This window comes from Symphodus melops, assembly GCF_947650265.1.
Source record: "Symphodus melops genome assembly, chromosome: 10".
Taxonomy (NCBI): domain Eukaryota; kingdom Metazoa; phylum Chordata; class Actinopteri; order Labriformes; family Labridae; genus Symphodus; species Symphodus melops.
Window position 1 is genome coordinate 4,325,904 of NC_136700.1, and position 27,812 is coordinate 4,353,715.

Sequence of the window (27,812 nt, forward strand, 5' to 3'; positions counted from 1 at the left end):
ATTCAGTTGTTCTCGTCTGGACGGGGCTCTTGGGCGGGCTATCATCTTGAATCAGCAGCATGCTCTCCCTGAGTACTAAAACAGAGACGTCTGAGAGGTTGATGTCCAACCATTGAACTCTGTCCGTCCTTGTCAGGGAATCAACTCTCATCTCCCACAGCTGTATCTCTCTGAAGCTTTGACTTCACATACAACAGACCTTTGAAACAGCAACACATAGCTGACATTTTTTTAACCTTTCTATCAAAGCCAAACAAGTTTTTTTGGTGGAATATTTTTTTCTGTCATGAAGTATGTGTACTGTAAGAGACCATCATAAATAATCAAACTGTGATATTCATCTGTTTTTCTCGACACATCTCTTTGAAAATGTCTTTTGTGTTTCACTTCTACAACTTTATCTATTCTAAACTTATACTATATACTGTATATCAGCCAATACTGATATCGGTAATCATTTTCTTTTCACAGCTTCTTCCACTTTTATCATGTTCTTTGACGCCATCTGCTGGATTCTCATTCAAAACATTCACAGGAGCTTCAGGGAAACGTTCCTTCTCCCAGTACACAATACACTAATACTGCATGTGTTTGCTTTTATTGCATCAATAAAACTCCAATGTTCTTAGAGGTGAATTAAAAAAAGTAGTGAGTTTTTCCAGATGTGTTTGTTAACCTCCTTATTTGCCTCTATGAAGGTAAATAAGATGCTTCCAAAATTGGAGCAGCTTCTGTTGTGTGAAATCAGTACTTTTTTCTATCTTTTGATTTTTTTTGTCCAGCACCCAGGACTTAAACTTTCCCGGATGTGCGTGTTTTTTGGCTTTTTTGTTTAAACTCTTAGAGGTAAACTCTAAAACCCTGTCTGACTTGCAATGTTTCAGCACTATAGACCTTCATCAAGCAGAGTCAGGCATTGCAGAATCAAAGTTACTTTCTCATTAGGTAAAGTGTTGGAGTAAATCTACTGAATTCTGTCAAAGATATGTTTAGTTTTTCCAAATTATGTCATGTTGTGCAGCAATTTTTAAAAAAAAAATGAAAAAAGCAATAGAGTGCAGATGAAAATGTCATGTTCATCTCTATGTACACCAGTAGTTTTTATTAACTAATAAAGTAGAAGGATACTGCACTAAAAATACTAACATATGTGAGGAGTCAGGTGTTTTCAAGCCTTTGAGGTGTCTTTATTGCAACATTGTCAACAGAGTTTTGTTTTGTGTAGCAGCCTGTCAAGGGAAAGGTAGTGAAAAGAAGCCTATTGGCTATAAAGGCTGCAGTATTGAGCCGTGCTATGCTATCCTACCCATAGAGACAAAATCATCATTATTAAATAGGCTAAACACACATATTTAGTAAAACAATTTAAGACACTGGCCTTTAAATAAGCTGTTTTCATGTCATGTAATAATTTGTTGTTGATACTTATTGTGACTCAACTGCGTTTGTAAAACTCTCAAACTAAACGCAGTGTATTTATGACGTGTCCATGAACCAGCTGCTCCTCCAGCAGGAGAAGAAGGCAAACTTAGCATGTGTTTCATTATTGAGGACCTGAGGAGCAGGGGGCGGGGCCTGTGTGTGCTAAACTGATGGAGAGGGAGAGAGAGAGAGTGTGTGTGAGAGAGAGAGAGAGAGAGAGAGAGAGAGAGAGAGTGCGAGCGTGTGTGTCCAATGTCCATCTGAAAAAGTGTGGCAGACACCCTGAGGCTCAAAGTTAAACGAGTGCAAGATGGAGTAAGCAAAGGAAACGCACCTGCAGTATCTTGAGGTATTTATCAGCGTGTTTCAGGAATGTTCCTGAAGTTTCTGCTCTTTCATTCAGTCTATCTTACGACGCAGTTTGTATTTTATCTCCCAGGCTTCCGAACAGAAAACTGTGAGCCGAACATATATTTCTTTTCCTCGCTGTGTTCCAATAATCACCTGTTTTCCCTTCACAGCCGCGAAATGAAAGTCATCTCGCTTTAGCCTGAAACAAGCCGTGAGAGAGCGGGTGGTTGGGAATGAAAAAGATGAATAAAGTGCGATGAAACTATCGTCAAAGACGACACTTTAACCGTCCATCGTGTGACACTTGAGTTCTAAAGACCACAGTGCGCTCCTGTCTTTAAAAAGAGAAAGTTAGACCGCATTGAGATTCAACTTGAAAAGTTTGACATGCTGTACAGAACGACTGAGCTTAATGTCCCTCATTAATTCCTCCCCTTAGAGACTCCGTTGCCTTGGATGAGAAGAATCCAAATGAAATCAAATGTGTTTGGGAGTTTCTGTGGATCCAAAGAGTCGTTGTACAGCACTATAATGGGTCCCTTTAGTGTTTTATTAATGTAGCTAATGGACTGGAAAGGCACTTTTTTTTTAAACTGAAACTTCCTTGATGATCAAATCCGGAGTGCCTGTGTTGGAAAAACAGCTTTGAAACTGTACAAGTAGTTACAGAAAGTAGCCCTACACGTTTTATGTATGTAATAAAGGTTATCTTGGTTCAGCAGAATGAAAACAAATAAAATACACGTTTTTTCTGGCAGTTTAAAGAATGTACAGAAGGTTGTGGGTTCAAACCCTGGCATGCAGCTTTTCTGTGTGGAGTTGACTTGTTGTCCAGGTGACAGTGTTTTCTCAAGGTGTTGCACTTTCTCTAGCCTGATGCATGCTGGGATAGACTGGAATAGTGGAATCCAAAAAGTCCCACAGTGCTCTTCCTTGCACGTGTTGCATTAGTCTGTCAGAGTTTTGACGAAGTGTCTTTTTGTTTGTCTGCTGATGCATCATCATACGAATGTCGCTGAGCCGGGTGTTTGTGGATAAAAGGGATTTTGAGTAGCAGATGTATAAATCAGCCTCCTCACTCTGCACACAGATGTAAAATTTGATACTGTGATGTTGTTTGGTCATATTGCTGCAAAACAAACACAACACTTGTGTTTGTGCAGCAGCGAGCTCTCCATAAATAACGATGACTTGAACTGAAGTTACATCACTCCTGAGAAACTAATACTCACTGCATGTTTAATGTGAACTAAAAACGTCTCTCACATAAGATCTCTGTCAAGCCAGCTGCGAAAATGAAACAGTGCCATCTATTCTGAAATCTCTAATACTGCCAAATCAGAAAGAAAATGAAAATAATTTAAAATGAAGTGTGGCAGTACTTCCTGAACAGTTTTATGCAGTCAGAGATATATATATTTTTACACTAGGTCCTGTGCCATAAAGACTTCCAAAGACATTTTCAAATTGAATCACATCCAAAAAGTTCTGGCCAGAGATTTTCAGCCCTCTTGCACGAGGGAGTCTTTGCATGGCTGCAAGCAGGAGATTTAATGAGGGCTATATCTTGTCTTTGCGTTTTGATATTTATGTTTTCCTCTGAGCAGCTCTGAACCCCTTTAGGCTTTTTCACCTGGCAAAAACACGTCATCAATCTTGAGCATTTTAGAGTTAGTACTATGCTGACTTGGGGCAAACACAAATCTCCCATTGTAAATATATGTTTTTATTTCCCCATTAAAAGTGAGTTCCATGGAGTCAGATAGCAGTCCTATTGATGCATGATGAAAAGAAGAACGTAATCACCTCTGTAATTGGATACGCACGCTCTTCACCTCACCTGGTGGATTTTTTTTGGTGAGGCTACAGTGGCTGCATGTGTTGAGCGTGAAGCTCCGCCCTCCACAGGTAGATAACAGGCGAGCAGAGCAGGGAACAGGTGCAGGAGCTCACCCGCTTGCAGGTCTTGAATGGTTCGTATGTGTTTTTTAAAAGCAGTGTGGAGAACAGGTGACCTATTGTATAATGGTCCCATGTGGATTCTTGCTTTCTGTAGGTTTTGTGTTGTGATAACTAGACGCGGGGTGGGTGACATGTTAGTTAGTTAGTTAGTTAGTTAGTTAGTTACTTTATTGTCCCTGCGGGGAAATTCATTTTCAAAGCTGTACAGGCAGGGAGACACCATACTCACACATATAACACACATATAACACACATGTAACACACATACAACACACATGTGTTGGAACTCTAAGAGTTGTTGTAACAATTAGAAAGGTGTGCAGCCATGTTAGTTGTGAACTTGTAAAGTTGTTCCTCTTGGTATTTGAGAGATTTGTAAATGCTTCAGCATCACTCGGACTGTTTCTCCTGTGTGCATGAAGAGGCAGTTCAGTGAAATACACTTCAGCTACACATACATACACCAGTACTTCAAAGCTTTTAGGGCATGTTATGTAGCACTGGTTTGTATCCAGCAGCAGCTCCCACAGTGCAGTCTGAGTTTGTCTACTTGTTGAGAGAGCGTATTCAAGAGACTGTGAGCATCGGTGGAATTAACCTTGAGCTGGTTTGTGCTAACATTAGGACCTGATATCTATCTATTATTCATCACGCTCTGCCCAGCCTGTGTGAATCTAAATGTGTCTCACCATGGAAACAGCCTTCTGTCTCTGCTGGAGGGTGTTAGTTTCAGCAGCCTGCTCGACTCCAACTAGCCCTGCTCTGATCCACATTCTGACACATGCCATGAAACACACATCGGGCCTTTTCTGTGTGGAGTACATTTGATCACAACCTACACAAAGTTGACTTACCATTGGTTTGTTTCAGACAAAGTTCCTTAAGACGTATTTATCCTGATGAAGACTTAATAATTCACATATTTTATGTTCTATTGTCAAGCATCAGTTATGTCAAATAGAAAAGTCTATATAATATATTCACTTTGCATCACCTAATTTACAAAAGACATCAGGGATAGGAGGGATTTCTTGTTTTTTTTTCTTGTTTATTTGTTTTTTTAAAGAATTTGCTTTCAAAATGTTTTTTTTCATTCATGTGCTTCGTCACATTGTCCACAACGTTCGGTCAGTATGAAACACTTCTCGACTCTCACAGTCAGGAGCTTTTGTGTTTGTTTTTGTGTCAGGATTCTTTTCCTGGTTTGAGTTGGTATCCAGATCTTATCGTTAAATTGAGAAAGTTGTGTCAGCTCCAGTTTCATCAATCAAGAGGCAGAACGTTTGATTTGTGAAGGTAAAGGACAAAAACACGTTAACACGTATCACTCAATAGAGACCATTGCTCTTGACGCCTGGCTGACCCACTTTCGACTTTTTTTCTTCTTCTTCTTTTGCTGCATTCAAGCCGTAAATTGACTCTTTAAAAAAGTGACTGTGCATGTAAAATAATTTGTTTGAATTTGCGAAGCTGATTTCAGCTGCAAGCAGAAAAACAACCACAACGAAACGTGTTTTCATTTTAGCTTTGATTAACAACAGAACCTTTTATTAAGCACACAGTAAACTGTCAATGTATTACTCTTCAACACTAGAGGGCGCACTATTACTACAACATCCCCTGCTCATTTATATCATGGACAGTGATATATCACTACAGTAGTTAGTGTCTGTGTCGGGTATTTTTAATGTTTGTCTTCAGCTTCCTCATGATGTGAAATTATTTCTGTTGTTGGAAAAACTCGATATAATTAGTAAATAACAAGAATAACAATCCTGATAAAAGAAAAAAACTGAATTGTTTGAAAAAATAAAACCTTTGAATTCAAAAAACTTTATTTGTCCCCGGGGGCAATTCAAGGGAAAAAAAATCAATTAAGCACAAAGTAAAATAAGTGAGCTGCCTTGTTTTTTAATTGAGGCAAAGCTTGACGCATGTGATCCTCCAAATGTGCATGTCCGACTTGTTGTGTTACTGTGTGTGTGTCAATAGTGTTTTTGTCTGAATGTAACTGTTGGTCTGTTGACTTGGTATCATGTCCTTCACACTAAACACAGCCTGCATTTAGACACCTGTCTTTGCTGTGCTGGTTGTTTATAATGACAACATGATCATTCTGGTCCTGGAGGTAGTTTTAAGGTAGGTCAGGACCGGGATCACTCGTAATTGTAAATGTCTTCATGACTTTGCAGCAGTAGTAAAAACATGCTGGATGCACTCTGTTGACTTTGGCGCGCTGCCGCAGAAGTACTCCTCTGAAACAGTTTTCTTAAGGCTACCTTTTTCTCTGACAGGTGGATGAATAATGAAAGTACTGGAGGACTTGTTAGATCGAAGGAGAACATGATGGGGGGGGGGGCTGCAGCTATTCTCTTTGACGTACTTCTCAGCTATATGTTCAGGCAGCCATGAAGCTATTAGAGGTCAGGTGTGATGTCTCGCTCATATTGTTCTGTCGCTCCTGAAAGAAAACACGCTCATGAGGTTAATGAAGAAGTGTATGGGCTCGTTGTTCCAGCTTCTGTCCTGACTGAGGTTTCTTTGATAAACAGAAGGCGCCTTCACTTCACGTCACTTCACCTACATACACAGGCTGTTTGTGTTGCTGATGTAGGTCAGAGAAGGAAAAACTGGTTCATGTGGTAGGTGTGTCTAGTTTGTGTTCTTTTTTTAAGGGGTGGAATAAGACTGAACCGAGTCAAAATGCTGCGTGAATGTTTCCCTGAATTGACTTCTTACTTTGTTTTCACACTTTCTCTGAATGAAGCCAGCCATTAAGACCGGGAACTAACGCAAAGAGAAGAAGAAACTGCTGGACTCCATGTAGAATAAGAAGCTCTTTTCATGTGCAGGGACTGATGGAAGCAGGAGAAGGATTTCAGGTGTGCATGTGGAGGATGTTCTTCATTGTCAAACTTGGAGGAGTCATTTAAAGCTTCTCGTTCATGATGCTAATGACTAGCTGATTATTTAAGGACTGCCTGTGCGTCTCATTAACGCTGCAGAGGCAGTGTGTCTGTTTAAACTTTGATGTGCAGACTCCAAGACAGGATATTTATTCAGGAATCCCTCGTGGGCATAGAGTAGGCGGGGATGTTGTAGCTGTCAGAGCAGCACCTCTTCCCCCCCTCCCGCCCTCGTTGGTTATGACTTTGCCCCTCTCTTCTCTGCCTCCTGCCTTTTTACTGAAAAGAGGAGGGACTGTCCAAGTAATCTAATACCTACCCAATTCATGAATGTTACTGTAACTTGCTGAACTGCCCTGACAAGTGCACAGGTTAATACACATTAGAGGCTGCCAGCTCAGGCTGCACCTCTGCTGTAGGAGAGAAAGTTATTACGGAAGGGAAAGGAGGAGGAAAACGACTTAGAAACAAGAGAGGGGAAGACCCTGGCACAAGTTCAGATGACTCTTCTGGAAGAATGATAGAAGTAGCTGCGGGCTCCCTGTCACCCAACATGTCTGCAGAGGAGAGCGCCGTCAGAGACAGGACTCAGAGTGAGACGGACTGCTCTGAAGGAATGGATGACGATGTCCTGGGGCGCATTGCCAGCTTACCTCTGGATCCATTCCCACCCAGGGACTTCAGAGGGAAGTTTAAAAAGATGCGCCACAAGAAGAGGCCCACCATTCTGGAAAGTAGGTGCTGCTTTGACTCTGAAGCCGTGGTAATCACCCCAACAACTCTCTGGTTTTAATCAGAAAGCTAATACTGGCTACTACTGCCATCACTTTGTGAAATACCTCACGTCCTCTTTGTATTCGTCATAGTTACAGAGGAATCTGTGGGCTTGTTAAGAACGGACTCAAGTCACAGAAGGGAGTAGAGCTCACAGTTTTTGGTATTGTGTCTGTAAGCTCATCATCTCAAACATGTTTTGTATTTGGCTTAAATATCCAAAATTAAACTGGGAAAAATAATAGTGGAGGAAATAAAGAAGGCCATTAAGGACCAGAATATGTGAGCAAAGAGAAAAACGGGGCCCCAGTAGGAGAGAGTGAAAGTAAGAGGGAGTCAAGTGTTTGAGTTTGATAACCGCAGAGATGGCTGAGCTGAACAGGACAGGCATACCTCACATTCCTTACCTTCATTAGAGCCTGATAATGCTTTTAATAAGTTCTAAATGTGTCGGACTCCTCGCCAGCCTAAAGCCCAATCAAGCAAAAATGTTTAGTCAGCGATGCATTCCTGATCTCTTTCTCTTTTACACACGTTGCTTTGATTGTAGTGATGCAAGGAACCTGCAGATCATGAAAGTATTAATGAAGACTTTGTCCTTCTAAAGGAGCAACAATGATTCTACCAGGCAGCAGACTCATTCCGAGGCGTCCAGATAAGATGTTAACTAACACCTTAAACACATATTAACATTCCTTCAGGGTGGCCCGGGTCTTGATACTCACTCTTTGCTGTTTTCATGTTGTGGCATTTTCACAACAGATTCTCCGGATGTGTTTTGACAGTTGTGATATCTGTAAAAATGAACTGTCTGCTTAATGCTCTCGAGTACACTCGGCTCAAATCTCTCTGACAGACGGCTCCATTATACAAGTTAGAACTGCTCCTCAGAAAAAGGTCAGCGCAGGAGAGACCAGACAGCTGTAACTTGTTTTCCTGAGTCTTTGACTTTCCGCAGTGCCTTACATGTTGTTCGTGTCGCTGCTGTGAATAAGGCCATCAGTCACAGATGTTGTGATGCAAAAAAGCAAAAGCGCAAGTAGTTACAGGTTTGAAGTTTTGTTCTGACTTGTAATGTGTACTTTAGCATCCTAAACTATCAGGCATCCTTATTGAAAAAGGAAAATATCTCCATTTATTCTGCGAGGACATTACATAACTGTTCGCCCTTCAGTGGGCCTCTTGCTGGACTTCTCAGGCTGACCAGATGATTACTGATGCATAAGTCATGGAAGTAAACTGTGTTTTGCCGTGATGCAGCCACTGCCAACATAAGTCACGATTGCAATTTCCTTTTCCATCATAGGACCAGTTATTGCTTTGTATGTAACCTCTACCAACAGAGACGCGTAAAGTCTGTCAACATGATCACATCTAAGAGCAGAGTCTCAGCTTCTGATCCTGAATAAACGAGTACTGCAAAGTCACAGAGAGGGCTAAACCTCAGAATGATGACACACAGCGTAGTAAAGATACTGATGATGTTTTTCTGAGCTTTCTTTTTTTTAATGTTATAAAGATATGAGATTTATGTGAATTTATGAGTTGATGTGACTTTATGTTGTATTTTAATTCACTGACAATAAACATGCAAACTATCGAAAGAACGCCGGATTAAATGGGCTAGCAGCCTCACTGTGCGGATTTGTGACATGCAGCACGCCCCACTCAGCCCATTTCTGGAGCGTGAGTGTAGTGGAGTGTAGTGTACACATGGCCATCAGTCATCTGTATGTACACATCACAGGAGAACTGCTCCGTGATGTGGGAATAAACTGTGCAAACTACATGTTGATTTGTCTTTCTGAGGAGGATTTGTTGTTTGTTCGGTGTCTGTTTGGACTTAATGTTGATAAAGTGATGGAGCTTACCATCAGGATACTGTATGTTGTGTTTTATTTTGAAATTGATCTGATGCTCTGTACGTTTCCTTGTCTGACTTCCTGCCCAGGTCTAAATTATTCTCCAAATAATTTACAACAGATTATTTAAAATTTTGTTGGAAGCTAGATTAGCTTGAATTCAAATGAATTGAATTGTCCAAATTTGTATTGATCTTTAATTGTATGGTGAGGTATTGCTGCAAGATTGGCATATTGGTTTAAGCAATAATATAGAAGGGAACAAATATAACATTAAAATAAAGACATGTTTTCACAATCAGATTCCCTGACCTTCTACACTTCTACATTAGAAAACACAAAATGTTCAAGCACTTATCTCCCTTACATGCATCATCTTTATTAGCATAGCTGCTCTGCACAGTGCTCACATGATCAATAGTCATCATGGTACTCACAGAGAATGCAGCTCTCTGACTCAGATGCTTCTGTTGTCGAGTTGTTAAGGCGTGATCAAGAGGACAAGGTTGTCACAAAGCATAATGAAGGATGTTAAGAGAGCATGTTTCTCTGGGTTGGTTTGTTTGGTGTTCCCAAAGTAAAAACAAAGTCGCTGCTGTGGGAAGAGGAGGGCAGGATTACACACACAAAACATACTGTACACTACGATCCACAGCTCAAACTATACAGAGAGCTGTCCGAACACCTGAGCCTCTGAATGTGTTTACCCTGCACACACTGCAGCCAGCCATGGCTTCTCCATCAGAGTGTGTTACATAACAAAGGGCAAGTGTCTGTGCTTGATGGACGGACAGAGTTATGGTGGGATTATACTGAGAGTGAGAGGGATTGGAGGATGTGTTTTATGGGCCATATGGTAGATGACATGCGTCTGCTCTGAACACTGAAGAATCTTGTTATACTGGATCTGTTGATGCATGTCCAAGAAAGACAATGAGGCTAATTGTTTGGATGTAGTCATAGTGTGGTGTGATTGTTTTAATGCCACTGTTAAAAGGTGGAATTCTAATTGTTTGTCATCACATTAGTCATCTTTTCAAGCTTTGGTGTTTCAGGCTTTTATATTTAAAAAGAACACAAATGTACTGTGACACTTTCAGCCAGCTGCATTTTGGATGTTTTAAGAGTCCATAAAGATTAAAAAAATGAGTCTAAAACTCAACAGACTGATTCTATCATTTTGTAAATTACTCATTGATTTTTTTTTTTTTCGCTTTTTGAGATGAAAACTTTTTTTTTTTACTACATTTCATACAAAATTAACCATTTAAATTCTGACTTTATAACAGTTTATTACGAGCCCTTCTCTCTTACATTTTATCCGTTAAGATAAACTGATTCATCACATAATGGACGGATGATGTAACTGGTTAAAGACGGGGCAGTTTAGCAGTAGAAGGGTTAAAAGCCAACAGTCAGATCCCCGACGTGCACATAATCCCGTCTGCCTGCTGATCACTTTAGTGTCATCTTCTCCCTGCTGCTCTTACAGAGCTTCTCTGTAATGTGTCATTTTTCCGGGTTACTCCATCTCCTGCGACATATGTGGCCTGTTTGAGGCTCCTAGTTCCACTGAAAGACGCACAAGCCCGGCACTGTCATCATTATCAGGCCCTGCGCGCACGCAGACAAACAGTAGTTATTATTAACTGTGCTCCGCTAAGAGGATTGCTTCCTGCACTCTCAGCCTCCGCGCAGTTATTTAAAGGGCGCTTGCTTTGCCGCCCACTGCTTGTCACAGCTTTAGAGAGAGAGAGAGAGAGAGAGAGAGATGTTCACTGAGTGAGTGAGAGAGAGAGAGAGGGTTGATAGCCACGGGACGGGACACAAGAGGAGGGTTAAACAGGGCTCGTGTGTTTTCTCACTGTCTCGTCAGTGCAGCATTGTGTGTGCGTCACAGTGAGGTGACAGCAGGCACGCGTTACCTGCTGGTCCACGATCAGCCGCGCTGCTGCTTCTTGTGGAGGGAAACCAGAACTAGAGGGGGGGGGACACTCAACAGGAAGCCGCAGCCATGGCCAGCCAGCAGGACTCAGGCTTCTTTGAGATCAGCATCAAATCCTTGCTGAAATCATGGAGTGGCAGTGAGTAGCAGTTTGTCTTTTGTTGTTGTTTTTACGCTCAGCTGATGCTGCAGATCCCCTGGGAGCCTGACTTTATAGCATCTCTTTCCTGTTATTGCTTGCTGCAGATTTAGCTGGTGTTACTGCTCTGAATGACAGATGCTACAAACTTGGAAGCGTCACAATTTTAGCAACAGCCTGCTACACTTTTCAAGGTTTTCAGTTGTATCTTAGCAACAGCAGGGACATAACTCCTGCTGGAGTTATCAGCTAAGAAGAAGTTGCTCATCACGTCATACTCCTTTTATATTTGAAGCTCTGCTTCTGGTGATTCAGCATCTTATTTCTGGTACTTCACTTTAAAGTCCATCCTGATTTTACTTTTGTCTGAGAGTGCCTGAGAGACGCTAAATTGCTCTTATTAAGTGCAAGGACGCAGTAATAGGATTAGTGGAGGTTCAGCTCGGTAGCATATTCTGTCCAGAGCTCTCTCAGCTTCGCTGCCTCCATGAGGCCCCTGAGGAAAGGGAGGGAAAGGAGGCCTCCTGCATCTTATATTTACATATTTCTGTTTTATGTTAGAAATGTGATTGGAGCATAAATATGGATTCTCTTTGGAAGAAAAACAAACAAGAAAAGCAGAAAATGATGTGAAGCCAAGCCAGGAAGCAACACAGTAGCCACAAGAACACATGCTGCACAGACTCCTGATTACCGGTAATACGGAGACACTCTGGCTGTTTCACTTGAGGCAGGTGCTGCTAGCTTGTTTGTATCTCCTGACACAGAATGTATAGAGATACTGCAGGACATGCTGTCCCTGTATACACACTCAACATTGAGCCACCTCCTGATGATGTTGCATAATCCTCATAGTAGGTCCCTTTGCTGATAAATCACAGCCAGTCTTTGTGCTGTTTCAGGAGAACTCATCCGCAGTAATGCATTTAATGTTTTCATAAAAAAAATGATCTTGTAATCTCATCTCCCTGCTTTCTTTCGTACCAGCTGTTATGTAATGAATCACAAGATGACAACAGACAGTGCCGTTCACATAAACTAAAATCACAAGGATTCCAGAAATACTGGATATGGACATGAAGAGATGATATATCCTGATTTGTATTCATTTTTCTAATCTATAGGAATAGTTGAGGTACCAAACAGTGCATGCTCTTCTGCTGTGTTCATGTTTGCACACAATGTAAACAAAGTCAAGGTCCTTTTAGACTCTGATGGCTCAAAAGTCAGAGTGTCCAGTGCTAATAAAACAGTGACAGCCTGCAGCAGCACAGACCTGGCATTGTTCAGCCGCAGCGTCAGTGACAGGCTGGTGTTCAAACAGAATGAAGGCTGGTCCAGCGTCAGCCAATCAGAGGTGGAGATGGGCCGCAGCCAGCCACAGAGCCATGTACTGCTCCTCTGATCACAACACAAATATGATGTTGTTTAATTTATCTCCAGTAATGAAAGGAAATGATGTGCACTTTCTGCTTCTCAAGCAGATTTTTCTCACACTTGACACGCTTTGAAATAATTCCTCTGTGCTCCGTGTGTGCTCTGCTTCCTGAGAATACGGTCTTTAAGTAGGGACTTAAATAAGCTGATGGTCTTTTATTTTGAGAGTTACATTTTAATTGGCACTGCACAGAGTTCTGTAAATCACTCCCTCTCTGAACCTTTGATAATGTCATTCTCTTTGTGCAGTGTTTCTGTCGCTCTGTGAGCTCCAGCTGTTGCTTCCTTTCTTGAAGAACTGGACAATTCAGCTTCAACTTGTCAGAGTTCAAGGAGATGTGCTGCGATTATTGTTGACATATTACAGGTGTTGCTTTTCACTAAGGTTTAAAAACCAAGTCTGAGTGACTTTTTGGTTTAATTTTATTATGGAAATAAAGTCAGTCACATATATAACAGTACATGCAGTCAATGCATTAAGCCCTGGAAGTTAACGGGACCCTTTTTTCCTTTTGATCTAAAAACGTATGCTCTAAACTTGGCAACACATTTCCTGCTTATTACATCTCATGACGCAAGCAGTCACCTTTAGCCAAGCAGTGAAGAACAGTGTGCCTTTATTCACATCCAGGAAGTATACAATAAAATACTTTAGTGCTGGGGGAATGATTTACTGTTTATAAGCACATGTTCGGGCGGCTGTAGCTCAGTCTGTAGGGACTTGGGTTGGTAAGCAGAGGGTTGCTGGTTCAAGTCCCGACGTGGACCAAATATGGAACTTTGTTTGCACGTTTGTCTTTGTCAGTGCATGTCCATAGGATCCTACTTGTGTTGCACGTTCACCAGAGTGAAAAAAAACCTGATTTCCTCTTGGGGATCGATACAGTAAAAGAACCAAAAATAAAATAAAAAAATATTTGCAACATGTTTGCAGAAATGCACAGTCATTGTTTCTCACTGCAGCTGCATGAAGAGATCCCAAAGGTCCATGCTGACACTGGAATTTCTGCTCCAGTGAAGGAGGTCAGTGGTATCTAAATATCCTCCCACTCTGTTCACAAACGACTGCTGAAGTGGTTGTTTACACAGCGGGACAGTCTCTGTGGACTCTTGTAGGGAGCTGCATTCTTTCTATATGTGTGTCACTGTGTGTGTGTGTGTGTGTGCCTTGTAGAGACACTTGTTGGCCTGTTTGCATTGTCCTCCTGGGAGCACCACCATGCTCAGCGTGTTTCCAGCATGGCGATGATGTAATGCACACTGTGTCTGAGCTCCTTGTTTTCAGGGTCACATGTCGCGTCTGGGTCTTCCTACAGAGACAAAAAGGGTCTGAGTGGACACTGGTAGCTTTCTTTAGTGCCCATCTCCATATCGAGTAATTAACATGGGATTTATTGTATAAAAATAACATGTCCATTTCAACAAATCGAGCATGTTATACCTTGAAAAATGGAGGAATTGAAGTCGGGTAGCAACCCAAAAGATGTGTCAAAGAAGTCAAAAAGTCTCCGAAAAGTGACTGAATGGTGTTTGTGGGTATGCTGTGCTTGATGATCACAGAGGTGGAGGAAAGGGGAGGGTTCTGCTCTGTCAGTATGTGTACCCCGGGATAAATATAGACGCATAACTATGCCACCATAGCATGTAGGCTCTCGTCACTGTGCAGTGGCTCAGCTAAAAATTCCTGCCTGACCTTCACTCTTGGAAGGCACTGCTTGGTCACAAGGCGAGAGGAAACCATAGCAGAGGGCAGTTCAGAGAAAGAGAGAGAGAGTGAGAGAGAGTGAGAGAGAGAGAGTGAAATCTCCCGTACCAAACACTACTCCCACTTTTCAAACACACCCGCCGTTGGCTCTGTGCGCCATGGAAACTATGCCCAGCAGGACAGAGCCAGCTGACGCACAAGACATGGACGTTAGTGGATTTTACTAGCAAGGATTTGTTTTTAATTCAGGACAACCCTGGACACCGTATCCTCCTTCCCCACTATGGACGGGACATCCGTATGCTGGAGTAAGGCCAGCGTCATCAGCTTCATCAAAGGGCTGGGTAGGTGCTGAGGAAGCATGTTCTGAAAGCTGTACGAGATGGCCCCACGTGCAAGACCTTACTTGACAGATATCCAGACACTGCATGTCCTGGAAAGACCTCGAGAAGTCGAAGACTGCAAGCAGAGTGTCTGATTGTTCGGTGCATCTTTCTGACATCTGCATACTCTTACGATACACCTCCTTAAAAATGTTTGAATATCAATCACATAGACACTCTGTTGCGTGCGTTTGTGACTTGACAGGTTATCTGATTTCTCTGTACATACCGTTAGCTTTTGTCATGGCACGTGTATTCCTGATCATGATTGACTGAATTTCAGGCTCACTACACACTGACTGACAGAAAAAAAAACAAAAAAACTTTGACAAGTTTTAAAGTGACATTTTATGAAATAATAATCTTTAAACAGGATTCCTTACTTCAGGTTGTCTCCTCTTGTAGTAAATTGTCTCATACAAACATGCAGGAGGGCCGAGGTCATTTCATAAAAATCGTATTAAGTGCTAAACAAACCATTTAAAAATATCTTCTTTTTTTTCATTCTTATTAAAAGAGGAAAGAAACTAAAGTCCAGCTTACTCCCATGGTGTCCCGTCAACAGATGGAGTACATCAACAGGTTTAATGTGTTCCTGGCACTCTGCACGCTGTACATCACTGCTGCTAATGTGCTTTTTGTCCAGTAGCATTTATTTATTACTAACACACACACACATGCATTAGCACACAGTCAAACACAGTACTGTAGAAAAAGTGGTTCTCGTATTGAGGCAGTAAGTCTTCTCTGTTCGGCCTGAACCTCTGAATATTTTACACTTCAGATTTATGGCTGTCTGTGAGACGTTGTAGACTTTCAGGCTCACGCTTGTAATGAGGTGTTTCTATGCACTTCTCTACTATTTTTAGCACGTTTGTGTCTGGACACAGCAGAGCGTGACACAGAGGTACATTTTTATCTTTTGTTACTTTGCACATATTTTATGGCCCAAGTAAAGCCCCTTTGTCTGTGGTCGAACGTGTGCCACATCATAACACTGACTGAAGAATGGTCACATGCACACAAGGTTTGTGCTTCCCTCAAAGGGCAATGACATCTTTGGTACGAAATGAAAACACCAGCTGCTGGCCATGGTGCTTTCATTTCCATATGTGCTGTGTTCACTGTAGCAGGAGGAAAGAAGGAGCAGAGTCGGGGCAGGCCGGTGCCCTCTGGACAGTCTCTCTCAGGAATGTTCAACATGTCGGGAACTTCATGTCCATGTTTGGAAACTTCTCAGTAAAACTCTGTTCGCTGGTCTCTCTTTGTGGCTGATCCTGTCCCACTCATTTGGGCTTGAATTAGCAAAGTTTTACTTCACATAATTGATTGCCATCTTTTTATTTTTGTGTCGTTTCCACAGCCTCACCCGTTGGGAACGGATACAGTAAACCCCCCCTCCCTCCAGTCTGCTGTCCCCAGGGAGAGAAGGGTCCACCAGCCATGATGCCCATCAGCATCGACCCGGAGAGCAAGCCGGGCGAGTACGTCCTCAAGAGCCTGTTCGCCAACTTCACCACCGTGTCAGAGCGCAAGATCCGCATCATCATGGCCGAGCCACTGGTGAGTGGGAAGACGGTGATGGACTGATACCTGTCCTTACTCTGTTTCTCTTTATCATTATAACGTGCAGTCTGTTTCTGGATTTTAAGGGGGAAAAGTGAGGTCATTAAATCAGTGGTAATTAAAGATGCAGTTGAATCACAGATTGACAGTTTGTCATCACACATAGAAAAGGTAGAGATATGAGAAACGGCTCCATATTTAACCTCATTTCCTGCAGCACGAGTCACTTTTTCCTTCCTTTGCTTCTCCGTTAATCAGCTTGTGACCCCACGTGGGTGTCCCGACCTGGAGGTTGTAAACCACCAAAACAAGGTTAGACGAGAAGTCTAGACAGTTAGGCCCACAAATAACTTGTCGGCAGGAATAAGTTACAGACAGAGAAGATAAAGTATCAATACAACAATTTAAAAATACTCGAGTACAAGTAAGTGTAATCGAAAGACAACTCAAGTAAATAAAAAGGCATCTCTATCAAAATGTATCTCAGCATTAAAAGTGAACTAAAAGTGACTGATACAGTTTAATGGCCAACGATGTATAGTGGAGCATCTAACATTTATCACACCTGAGCGATGACACAAGGCCTTGGCTCGACTTTGTTTTTGTGAACGTAAACAAGCCAAAATGACTTTAACTACTTGTTTACATTTTATTAAACAAAATGACTTGTTATATAATCTTGTTATATGTTCTACACACTCATTTAGTGAGCTTTTTAAAATCTAATCTGAAAAGGTTCTAACTTCACGGAGTGAAACATATATTAAAGTTCACTGAGTTACAGTGAAGAACCTCAATGCAGACCTTGATGCAGTAGATAGAAGACAGAACATGACTCAGCATTATTACTGACACAGCTGTGGGCATGCAGGTCGCACTTACATTTCATTTCAGTATCACCACTGTGTTTCTTAATGCTTTAATCATCCAGAAAAAAGTGACTAAAGAAATGCCCACGACAACTTTGAATGTTGTTTTTGGTTTAAAAGACTTCCAACCTTAAAAAATGCAGAAAACAAGGCCAGAAGATAGCGATAAGCAGAAAGCTTCATGATGCCGTAAGCAGGTATGAGAGCTGTCTGGCCTTGTTTTAATATTTCTGTTTGACAATGAAAATGAATGTGTACATTTCTCTCAGCATATGTTAAAATGTTATAAAATGTAACATATGAATGATGATTTCTTTCACACAATTTGCAACACAGACTCTTTATCTGGAGGGGAGCTAAACACTGTTAAAGTGAAATTCCTGACTTTACCCTTTAAACTTTAACAAACTGGAGGAGCTGATCCCAGTGTTGGTGGTGATGCTCATTTAGATTCTAAGCTGTGGCTGCTGTGGACGTGCAGTCACCAGTTTTAGGGCCTGTGATTTATAGGAAGCTGTTAGTCATGGGCCTTGGTCTGCAGGGAAGTGTTAATGACCGAAGGGAAAGTGTGCAAGCCCTTCGTTTTGGTGTAACTCCCTCCAGAGAATGGCAGGGCGGATGTGTCTCTGTTTGTTTTTCCTCTCAGTGGAGAACAGGATGAGTAATTTGTTTTCGCTCTGTCTCGTAGTGATGGTGTGTATATGCTGGCTTCATCATTCAGGTGAATTGTTCAACTAAATTGTATTCATTGACGTGTAGTGAATATCAATTAATCAAATATAGTGGAGACTCCAAAAGGTCTGCTCTAATAGGCTTCTTTTTTTTAGATATTTTTAAATGCAGTGCTGTAATTCTGCAAGATGATTAAATGTGAGCCACTGAGGGCGGTAACATCCTTTAAAGGCTGGGAGGAAAAAAGTCAGCATCTTTTCTGTTGCTCTGTCATAGGCCGACTCTCAGGCTCAAACTTATGTCCAAAAACAAAAAGATTCATCAGAACATGTGGAGCTCCTGACTGCGAGAGGGAGAGCGACCCAACCATCGGCCCACGCCGCGTCACTGTCAGACCACTCAGACAGATCGCTACGTATTTTGTATTAATCGCAAATGAAGTGGTGTTCTGTGATGTGCTGTCTGGATAACAAGACTGGCAGAATACCAGAGGAGCAGGGAAGTGCAGTGGAGGCTTTTGTTTGTGTGAGATTCGATTTCGTGAGGATGTATGAAACTCTGGGAGTGCGTCGGGGATGCATCACTGTCACAACACATCAAGCAAATGCATCTCAATTTTTTGTCTGTTACGGGATAATCTAATTACCGCCTCAAAAATATCTCAAACTACACGGTGGCCAGAAAAATAACAGAATAAGAAAGAATCACAAAGTTCACAAGTTCATATAGTTTTTATATCTTACAAATTTGTTGTCATCATTTCAAATTCATCCTTATTTCCTGATATATACAACATGTTTCTACAGTTAGTATTAAATGAGCTACAGAATCAGGAAACCCTCTACAGGACCGTCCTTAGCAGGAGGATAAATCCCCCATGAAGGTCTTTATCTCAGATGATAGAAGACTGTAATAATGGGAGCTGTCATGGAGCTTCTGTCTCTGATATCTGACCCTGCCTGCTCATAGCTGGCATCAGCCTGAGTGATGGCTCGCTCATTAGCTGGACTGTAATGAGTCCCTGTTTCTAAAATACACACACACACACACACACACACACACACAGCAGGGTCAGTGGAGTTATGTGCTTGAGAACAAACCTAAAAGTCAACCATGACTCTTTCATTCCTTTGTTTTCAGGAGAAGCCATTAACAAAGTCACTGCAGAGGGGGGAGGATCCTCAGTTTGACCAAGTAAGTTCTGCAATAATTTCACGAGTACATCTTAGGGTCTTGTTTGGTAGATAAAACAACCTGCTGTTTAATAGTTTGGTTAAACGTATGAGCATCGTACACACGCTGTTTCTCTTCTCTGGTACGATGTGCCGTAATAAAAGGGCTAATGTGTGAAAAAGCAGCTCACATCCAAAAAGCTCTTTCAGATCCGGTGAAGGGCAAGCATGTTTACCTTGCGAGCTGGCACCGGCTCTGCGCTAGGTGTGTCCAGCAGGTCTGCGGCTCTGCAGAGAAGGCTCTTTCACTGCCACAGGGGTGTGTTTGTGCTGCTGCGTGAGGCCATTCAGCAGCCGCACAGAGCCGGGATTCTTCTCCAGCCCCGTGCTGAATGAAGGGCTCGCTGTGTTCCCCGGCCCGTCCAGGCTCTCCTCCCTTCCTGTGTGCCCGGCCCATCCCACCCGTTCCTTCCTCTTCCCAGTCTCTCCCCCGGGACTGAGGGAGGCTGCCTCATGCTGCACCTTGTCTCTGCGTAGTCTTAACACAGACTGACTCACTCTTTAATCTGGAGCCTTGGACTTCACTATAAAAGCCTCCTAACTTCATTTCATTCTCCTTTAATGTCTCAAACGAGAGAAAATGTAATGCACCCACTTTATTTTCAATCTAAATGACTGTACATATAAACAAAGGAAACCCTGATTGTTATCTCTAACTTTGGTATGTTAACTGCCAAACACAAAGATGCATTAACACCATGTACTTCCTTCTCTTTTAGTTGATAAGCACTATGAGCTCACTGGCTGAGTACTGTCTCCCCTCCATCCTGCGCACTCTCTTTGACTGGTACAAAAGACAAAATGGACTCGAGGAGGAGCTGCATGAATACAGGCCTCGAGCCAACACCAAGTCCAAAAAGTGAGACTCATTGACTTGATTCCTCTACAAACAATGAATTACCTGTATAAAAACAAAGGTGGAGGTCACATTAAATCTATTTATCAATCTATTTAAAGCAAACCTGTTGCTCTTGTTTTTTTCTCTGTCACAGTGATGAACAGCAGAGAGATTATCTACTTGAAAGGAGGGATTTGGCCATTGACTTCATCTTCTCTCTTGTACTTATAGAGGTTTTGAAACAGGTGACTTGTCTTAACTCCCTTGTATGTGTTTTTTAAAGCTTCTATTAGGAAAACTCAGGTCTGTGTCGATTTTGGCAACCCTTATGGACCAAGTGGTTCTTCTTCTCTCTTTGATTTTTGATTTTTTTTTGTATTAAATAAGTTGTATAAAATCTCTCCTTGCCTTATAACAACAGCTGTGAAGAGAGGGGTTTTCTGCGGGGTACAGTTGATCATTTTGACTGACACCTGCCCTCAGCATTACAATAACTACATAAAGATGAATCAACGTTTGTTTCATAACCAGCTACAAACTCACAGTAGTTTGAAGTGTATTCTTTTATTATAAACAGGGTTCATAGAGAGCACATCAAGTTTCAAAGTGCTCAGATTTATTCTCAAATTTTGTAGAATAAAAATAAGATTTGAATCTAAATTTGTTGTCTTACAGATAACTCAACACTGTAAACCAAAATCTTTTAATATTAAAAAAACAACAACAATCCTGTTCTCAAACCACTTTAGAGTGGAAATAAATCTCGTAGCTAGATTGAATTTATTTGATGCTATAATGAAAAGGTGGAATTATCTAATTTCCTTTGTTTCCCACTCTACAACCTGAGTGCATTGGTAGAACCTCAATGAACCCCTCTGACCTTTCATTATTTTTATGCATTCATTTTGAAGGCATTGTGCCATCTACTTATCGGGTACATGTAGGCTGTCAGTTTAGTGATAACCTGCTGGCTAAGGATGAATATAAAAACATGGCTTTGGAGAGCTGCAGACTTTAAGATTCCCCTTTTAAAATGCTAAGAAGCTTCATGTCTGGATTAGATTACTCTCATTGTGCTTTAAAGAGCTGTACAAGCTCTGTAAAAAAAAAAACCTCTCATATGCTCCAATTCAATCCAACTTTATTTGATTAAGTATTTTAAAACAACTACAGCTGACCAAAGTGCTGTACAGTAAAATAAAATAACAAAATAAGACATAAGGCATAAAACATACAAATACACAATACATTAAAAGGAATGAAATATGTTACACTTTCATGACGTACTTTGATTGATTTGTTCTCCTGCACTGTTGTCTCCTGTTTGTTTCTGATTCTTTCTGTTTGGTCTGTCTTCTCTAGATGCCTCTCCATCCAGTCCTTGATAATTTGGTCAATGAAGTCATTCATTTAGCCTTTAAGCACTTTAGATACAAAGAGGGGTAAGATCGCACCTTCGTCCTCCAGTGTACCATCTATAATATTTTTACACATATCTAATGTTTTTCTTTCCTCGTCTAATGTCCTGAAGGTATCATGGTCCAAACACTGGCAACATGCACACTGTAGCAGACCTCTATGCAGAAATCATCGGAGTATTAGCACAGTCTAAGTAAGTGCAGAACAAGAACTATGTGTATTTCATTCAAAATCATTGTTTTTTCTCTTTTCTTCTCTCTTAAGGCTTTGCTCTGTTGGGCTTTGGTCCCGTGCCACATCATTATAGCCTGTAACCATTCTTAAAGCCTCTCTGCAAACATTTCCCCGCTTCAAGAGACTGGAACGTGCTCAGGGAAGGTCGCACTTTTGGATAGGTCCCCTTCACACCAAACTAGGACTGGAAATGGACATCTTTCTATTTGAAGTTTTCAGCTGACTGCAGCTAAGAAACATACCTTAAAATAGAGATTTAGTTGGTGAGGGCATTACATACCTCCTGAGCAAAGTTTGAAACCCTGAGGGGGACACTTTGCAGAGAACATTTAAAAATATCTTAACTAATCTCTGAGGTCAAGACAGAAGAGACAACTCAAGAATATACTGGATATCAAGTATTTCCTTAAGAGTGTGATGCTGTTTCAAATCAGTTTAAATGCAGTTCCTGTTTCACATTTCGTTAACGTCTCTCACATAACTCTGTTCAGTAGCTGGAGTTCACCACTGAGAGATGCGTACACGAGCTCCCATGATGAATTATCTTCTAAATTTAGACCAGCTGAAGAATCTCATCACTGGTTCAATTTGGGCCGGGGATCAGGTGCCAGATGAGGAGTTCATCTGAGGTCACAGACTCACAGTCTGCATTTTGAGGCAAAGACGAGGGGCATGATTATTTTTGCAAGGCGTGCTCCCTGATTATTGTCACCGTATTCTAACAGTGTCACGGCTCCAAGCAGAGGAAGTTTTTTGAGGAAGTGCTGATTTGGGATTTGTCTGACTGAGCTATGCGGACATTTCTTTTTATAGAATCTAATTTAGTTTCTTTTCTTTCTTTTTTTTCCCTTCTGTCTCAGGTTTCCTGCTGTAAAGAAGAAGTTTATGACAGAGCTGAAGGAGCTTCGACAGAAGGAGCAGAGTCCATATGTAGTGCAGAGCACCATCAGCCTCATCATGGGGGTCAAGTTCTTTCGAATTAAGATGTACCCTGTGGAGGATTTTGAGGCCTCTTTTCAGTTCATGCAGGTACAATGAGGCTTTTGTGACCGAATGATCTAATGTTTCACATATTGGATTTAATCACCAATATAGACGTCAGTGTCAGAAATCTAAGAAGATCCAGTTATGTTTTTTATTGCACATTTTTACACCTCGTACGTTTTGATTTAAAAGCCTCGATGATTTAAATAAAGAAAAGAAACAATAAAGCACAGTGTAATGGTTAAAACATGGATTTCAAACATATCGTCCTTGTTTGTCTTCTCTTAAGATCCTTCAATGTACTGAGTAACGCTTTCATATCATTTGTACAAAACATTTTGTTTGAATCACACTGGTATCAGATGGGTACACAGTATTGGCCTATACCCAATTCAAAGGTTATCCAGAAGAGAAAGTATAAGGCTTGTTGGTATTTCCTGCCCGATGACATTGACTGTGTTTCACATCAGCAGTCAGTTTTGACCGTACAGTATTTTTATTTCCAGGATAAAAAAGTCAATTTAAAGTCCCATCACTTTCAATAAACTGTGGTCTTTGTTCTCCACAGGAGTGTGCCCAATATTTCCTGGAGGTGAAGGACAAGGACATAAAGCATGCTTTGGCTGGTCTCTTTGTTGAAATTTTGGTTCCTGTTGCAGCAGTAAGTGTTTTTAATTGTCCTGCGTGTGGTTTATTACACACTATTTATAAGATGCAAGAACGGGCGCTTGTGTGTGTCTCATGATGGGACTGTGTTTGATGTAATGCCAGGCCGTGAAGAACGAGGTGAATGTTCCCTGCCTGAGGAACTTCGTGGACAGCTTGTACGACACAACCCTGGACCTGTCCTCCAGGAAGAAGCACTCACTGGTTGGTTGCTTAGCAGGAAACAAACCGACTCTGATTCTTGTTTGCTTCTGTGTGGCCTTGTTTGTTTTTGTGACCCACTGTTTTTACACTGACACCCTCTGCTGCGTGCTTAGATTGTCCGGATGCCTGTGCTCTCTGTGAATCCTCAAGCATTTCAAGGTCACTCTTGTGTAATGTTCTCTTGCATTGTCTTGTCCACTCCAGAAATGATTTATAAGGGAAACTGGCTGCCTTTTGAGAGTCATGAGAAATGACCATTGAAGCCATGCAGTGTTTAACAAAGTTGTATGTCACCTCCCTGTAATGTGGCTTCAATAAAGCACTCACCACAGCAGTTCAAATCAAAGGACAACTGCCCTTATGGAGCAACACATACAGCTCCTTATTCCCCTGAGGCAGCTATTAGTGCTGAAAGTGTCTTTTATGAGCAACATTGCTGTCAGCAGAAAGCCTAACAAAAGACTGAAACCTCAATAAAACCTGTTTTAATTTTAAATAGTACGCATGCAGGTATTTTTCCAAAGATAAAACATATTTCTTCAACCAAAGGACAGACTTAAATGTTAAATTAGTTGTTGGTTTAAGAAGTTTGAATCTATTAGAGCTATGAATGAAACTGTTCTGTGCACAGGCATTTTACCCGTTGGTGACGTGTCTGCTGTGTGTCAGCCAGAAGCAGTTCTTCCTCAACAGATGGCACATCTTCCTCAACAACTGCCTCTCCAATCTGAAGGTAATATCACTTGCAAAGCTGCAGCTTTGGATTAGAGTGGTCTTTTTATTAAGAACAAGTTGCAGCAACTCATTGACTTTCCTCTATACTTGAACTTTGATTACAGAGTAGAGACCCTAAAATGGCTCGTGTTGCATTGGAGTCCCTGTATCGGCTGTTGTGGGTCTACATGATCAGAATCAAGTGTGAGAGCAACACTACAACACAGGGGTAAATATCTTCAACCTTTATGTTCCTTGTTAATGTGGTGACTGGTGAGTCAGCCAAAGAGGAAGAAAGTATGGCTTGCAATTGCTCACTTTTAGTAGACTTGAAAACAACATTTCTCACATAGCCTGAGCATTATGCAGTCTTTCTGTAACGTCTTTATGTGCCAGTTAAAACCTGAGGAGCTAATGAAAGTCACAGACTGAAACACATTTGTTTGCACTAAAGTAAAATGTAAAAACAAGAACATAAAAAAGGTTTATTAAAGCAGCAGTTGAACACCAACCCCTCCGTCCTTGTTTCTGATTTTATTAGTATTTAAAGAAAGAGGTATTGTTGATGCAAGGCAGAGCTGACCTGGGTTCAGGTCTACACCAGACTGGTTTCAGTAGCTGCTATTATGAGCCTGATCCTATCTGAGAGATCCTACATGTGTCAAGCCAGACTTTTAAAACGTGTTAGTTACATCCAAAGTAAACCTGTCTGTAAACAAAGCTCCTTTCAGTCAGTTAAAGTATTGTCTGAAAACAGTCTGCAAATCCTTTCACAGCTGTGCAATGATTGTCAGAGGCTTCCTGTTAATGGTTTGTTGTCTTTTTTATTCACAGTCGCCTCAACACAGTAGTAACAACACTTTTCCCCAAAGGATCCCGCAGTGTGGTACCCAGAGACATGCCTCTCAACATCTTTGTCAAGATCATCCAGTTTATTGCACAGGTGAACACACCCATGTGTTGTAATGCTCTACAGACACACACACACACACACACACACACACACACACACACACACACACACACACACACAGTGTACTGTATGTTGTTTTTACAAAATGTGAAATCTCATAGTCACATAAGATGATGTGTTGTCTCCACATAATTAGCTCCTTTAATCTTCTTACCGCAGGAGAGACTGGATTTTGCCATGAGAGAGATTATCTTCGACCTGCTTTGTGTTGGGAAACCTGCAAAAGCCTTTAGTCTTAACCCAGAGGTAGGAACTCTACGTTTATTTACATGCTTGCTCAATTTTTGATCAATATACCAGAGAAAAAACTTTTTTTACCTACAGAAATGTGATAGTCCTTCACACTATACCCTTTTCTAAACTTATTTTGGAGATCCTTTCCTGATTTACTTGAGTTTTTGTCTTCGGTTGTCTGTCAATGATTCATACTTGTCTTTGAATTTTTTTATTATTTTTTTTTTGTTTGCTTACATTGTGTCCATGTTCATATTCCTTAAAAACATGACAATTTTATCACTTATGTTTATTTTTTGCTACTAAATGCAGTGTAAAAAAATAACTACATTTGAGAAATCATTTGAATTCCCTTCAGTCGTATAAAGAGTACTTTATATTTATCCCAGAAACAGTTTTATTGCAGCCAAAGGTTTAAATGATACCAAGTAAAGCCCAACTGTAACTCTAGTATCTGCTTGTACAATAGATTTTTTTTCTGCTGACCTCGTGTTTCAGTATCCCTTTCCAAGCATCATATTGCAGTGTCAGACATCAATAGCAAACAGCTAAAAATGTCCTTTTTGTGCAGAGAATGAATATTGGTCTGAGAGCATTCCTGGTTATAGCTGATAAACTGCAGCAAAAGGACGGCGAGCCCCCCATGCCTAACACTGGTTGCACTTTACCCTCTGGGCACACGCTCCGAGTGAAGAAGACATACCTGAGCAAAATGCTGACGGAGGATGAGGCCAAAGTCATTGGTGAGTGACAGTGCTCATACTATTGCATACTCACATTGCAGTGACAGATTTAGCATCAGATCAGTTTGATGTTTGCAGAAAACAAAGGTCAGTAATACCTCTTCTTTCATCTTCTCCAGGGATGTCTCAGTATTATTATCATGTGAGAAAGGCTATTGACAACATCCTCAGACACCTGGATAAAGAGGTGGGACGCTGCATGATGATGACTAACGCTCAGATGTTAAACAAGGAGCCTGAGGATATGATCACGTAAGTGCACGTGTAGCTCTGTCATCCCACCTGCCAAATCATTTACAAACTCCAGAGTGGCTCAGCAAAGAGTGTTTCAAAACCCATCATTCACTCTTACCTGACTTAATTAACGCTGGTTATGTATCATTATGCCTGATTAGTTTCATAGTAACAGTCTTTAAATCGGATCTTTTCAGAGGTGAAAGGAAGCCCAAGATTGACTTGTTCAGGACATGTGTCGCAGCTGTTCCTCGAATCCTGCCTGATGGGATGTCAAAGCCTGAACTCATAGATCTGCTCTCTCGGTGAGTCGCCTCTTTCTCTCAACATAGTACCTGCAGATCAAATCAAATGTTATTAATGTCTATGTGGAGTTACACACCTGGCTCATGAAGAGAACAAACTTGAATTACCTGCTACACCAGCTTGTTGTTTCTCATCTTAGAGAACATGTTTGAACCCATTTATAATGTCCTTCTTAAGCCACCCATTACTGTATGCAAATCATGGCTATTGCTACTTTGTCAAAAGAGAATCATTTCTTTCACTTTGCAGAAGTATGCCAAATATGAAGCTTACATGGATACAACTTTTGTAATGTAGGGACATTTTCTCATTATTTCATTTTGTCTTCTTCATCTTTAATCAGGTTGACGATCCACATGGATGATGAGCTGCGACTCATTGCTCAGAATTCCTTACAGAGTCTACTGGTAGATTTCACCGAATGGCGTGACGACGTCCTCTTTGGATTCACAAACTTCCTGTTACGTGAGGTCCAAGACACTCACCAGGGTCTGTTAGACACATCCCTTAAATTACTGCTGCAACTGCTCACACAGTGGAAGCTAATGCTGGCAGCCCCAGGGAAGAGCTATGAGATGGCTAAAATACACACTGCAGAGGTACACACCTTTATAAAGTCTTTTTGTGCTTTAACAAGCTGGAAAAACAAATTAGTGCTGTCTAATTAGTCTTAATTATTCTGCTTTTCCCTTTCTCTTCATTACTATTAATCCTTCCTCAAATGCTTTTGTTGTTGGATAACTAGAAATTGAATGCCTTGAATCACCTATTTAGTCATGGAACAGTCGAATCATCTCTGTTTTGTCTTGATTTATATTTCACAGCTGCTGCAGTCCAGCTCAAACCTGAAGATCCCTGCAGAGCGAGGTCCCCACTCCGCCGTGCTGCATGCTGTGGAGGGTCTGGCGCTTGTACTTCTCTGCTCCTGTCAGCTGAGCACCCGCAGGCTCGCTATCGCCATCCTTAAAGAGATACGGAGTCTCTTCATCACCATCGGACAGACTGAGGTAAAATAAAGCGAAGTTTGTCTCATGTAGT

General features: G+C 41.3%; 1 protein-coding gene across 3 annotated transcripts in view; it reads left to right on the top strand.

Annotated features, from left to right (window-relative positions):
* The first annotated feature begins 1,647 nt into the window (after nt 1-1,647).
* The window catches only part of frya (furry homolog a), a 48,546-nt gene continuing 22,381 nt past the window's right edge, over nt 1,648-27,812 (top strand). Inside the window, exons 1-19 of one of the 3 annotated variants that reach the window (XM_079353957.1) lie at nt 1,648-1,771; nt 16,250-16,449; nt 19,134-19,187; nt 19,945-20,084; nt 20,218-20,308; nt 21,426-21,505; nt 21,595-21,675; nt 22,577-22,745; nt 23,269-23,361; nt 23,472-23,570; nt 24,202-24,303; nt 24,410-24,513; nt 25,119-25,227; nt 25,417-25,503; nt 26,063-26,234; nt 26,354-26,486; nt 26,666-26,773; nt 27,118-27,373; nt 27,599-27,781. In XM_079353957.1, the coding sequence (XP_079210083.1) occupies nt 16,330-16,449; nt 19,134-19,187; nt 19,945-20,084; nt 20,218-20,308; nt 21,426-21,505; nt 21,595-21,675; nt 22,577-22,745; nt 23,269-23,361; nt 23,472-23,570; nt 24,202-24,303; nt 24,410-24,513; nt 25,119-25,227; nt 25,417-25,503; nt 26,063-26,234; nt 26,354-26,486; nt 26,666-26,773; nt 27,118-27,373; nt 27,599-27,781 (2,181 nt within the window). In that variant the 5' untranslated portion in view covers nt 1,648-1,771; nt 16,250-16,329. Of the gene's footprint in view, nt 1,772-11,023; nt 11,362-14,256; nt 14,848-16,249; nt 16,450-19,133; nt 19,188-19,944; nt 20,085-20,217; nt 20,309-21,425; nt 21,506-21,594; nt 21,676-22,576; nt 22,746-23,268; nt 23,362-23,471; nt 23,571-24,201; nt 24,304-24,409; nt 24,514-25,118; nt 25,228-25,416; nt 25,504-26,062; nt 26,235-26,353; nt 26,487-26,665; nt 26,774-27,117; nt 27,374-27,598; nt 27,782-27,812 lie in introns of those variants that run through there. The other 2 variants (XM_079353955.1, XM_079353956.1) reach the window with 2 other exon arrangements.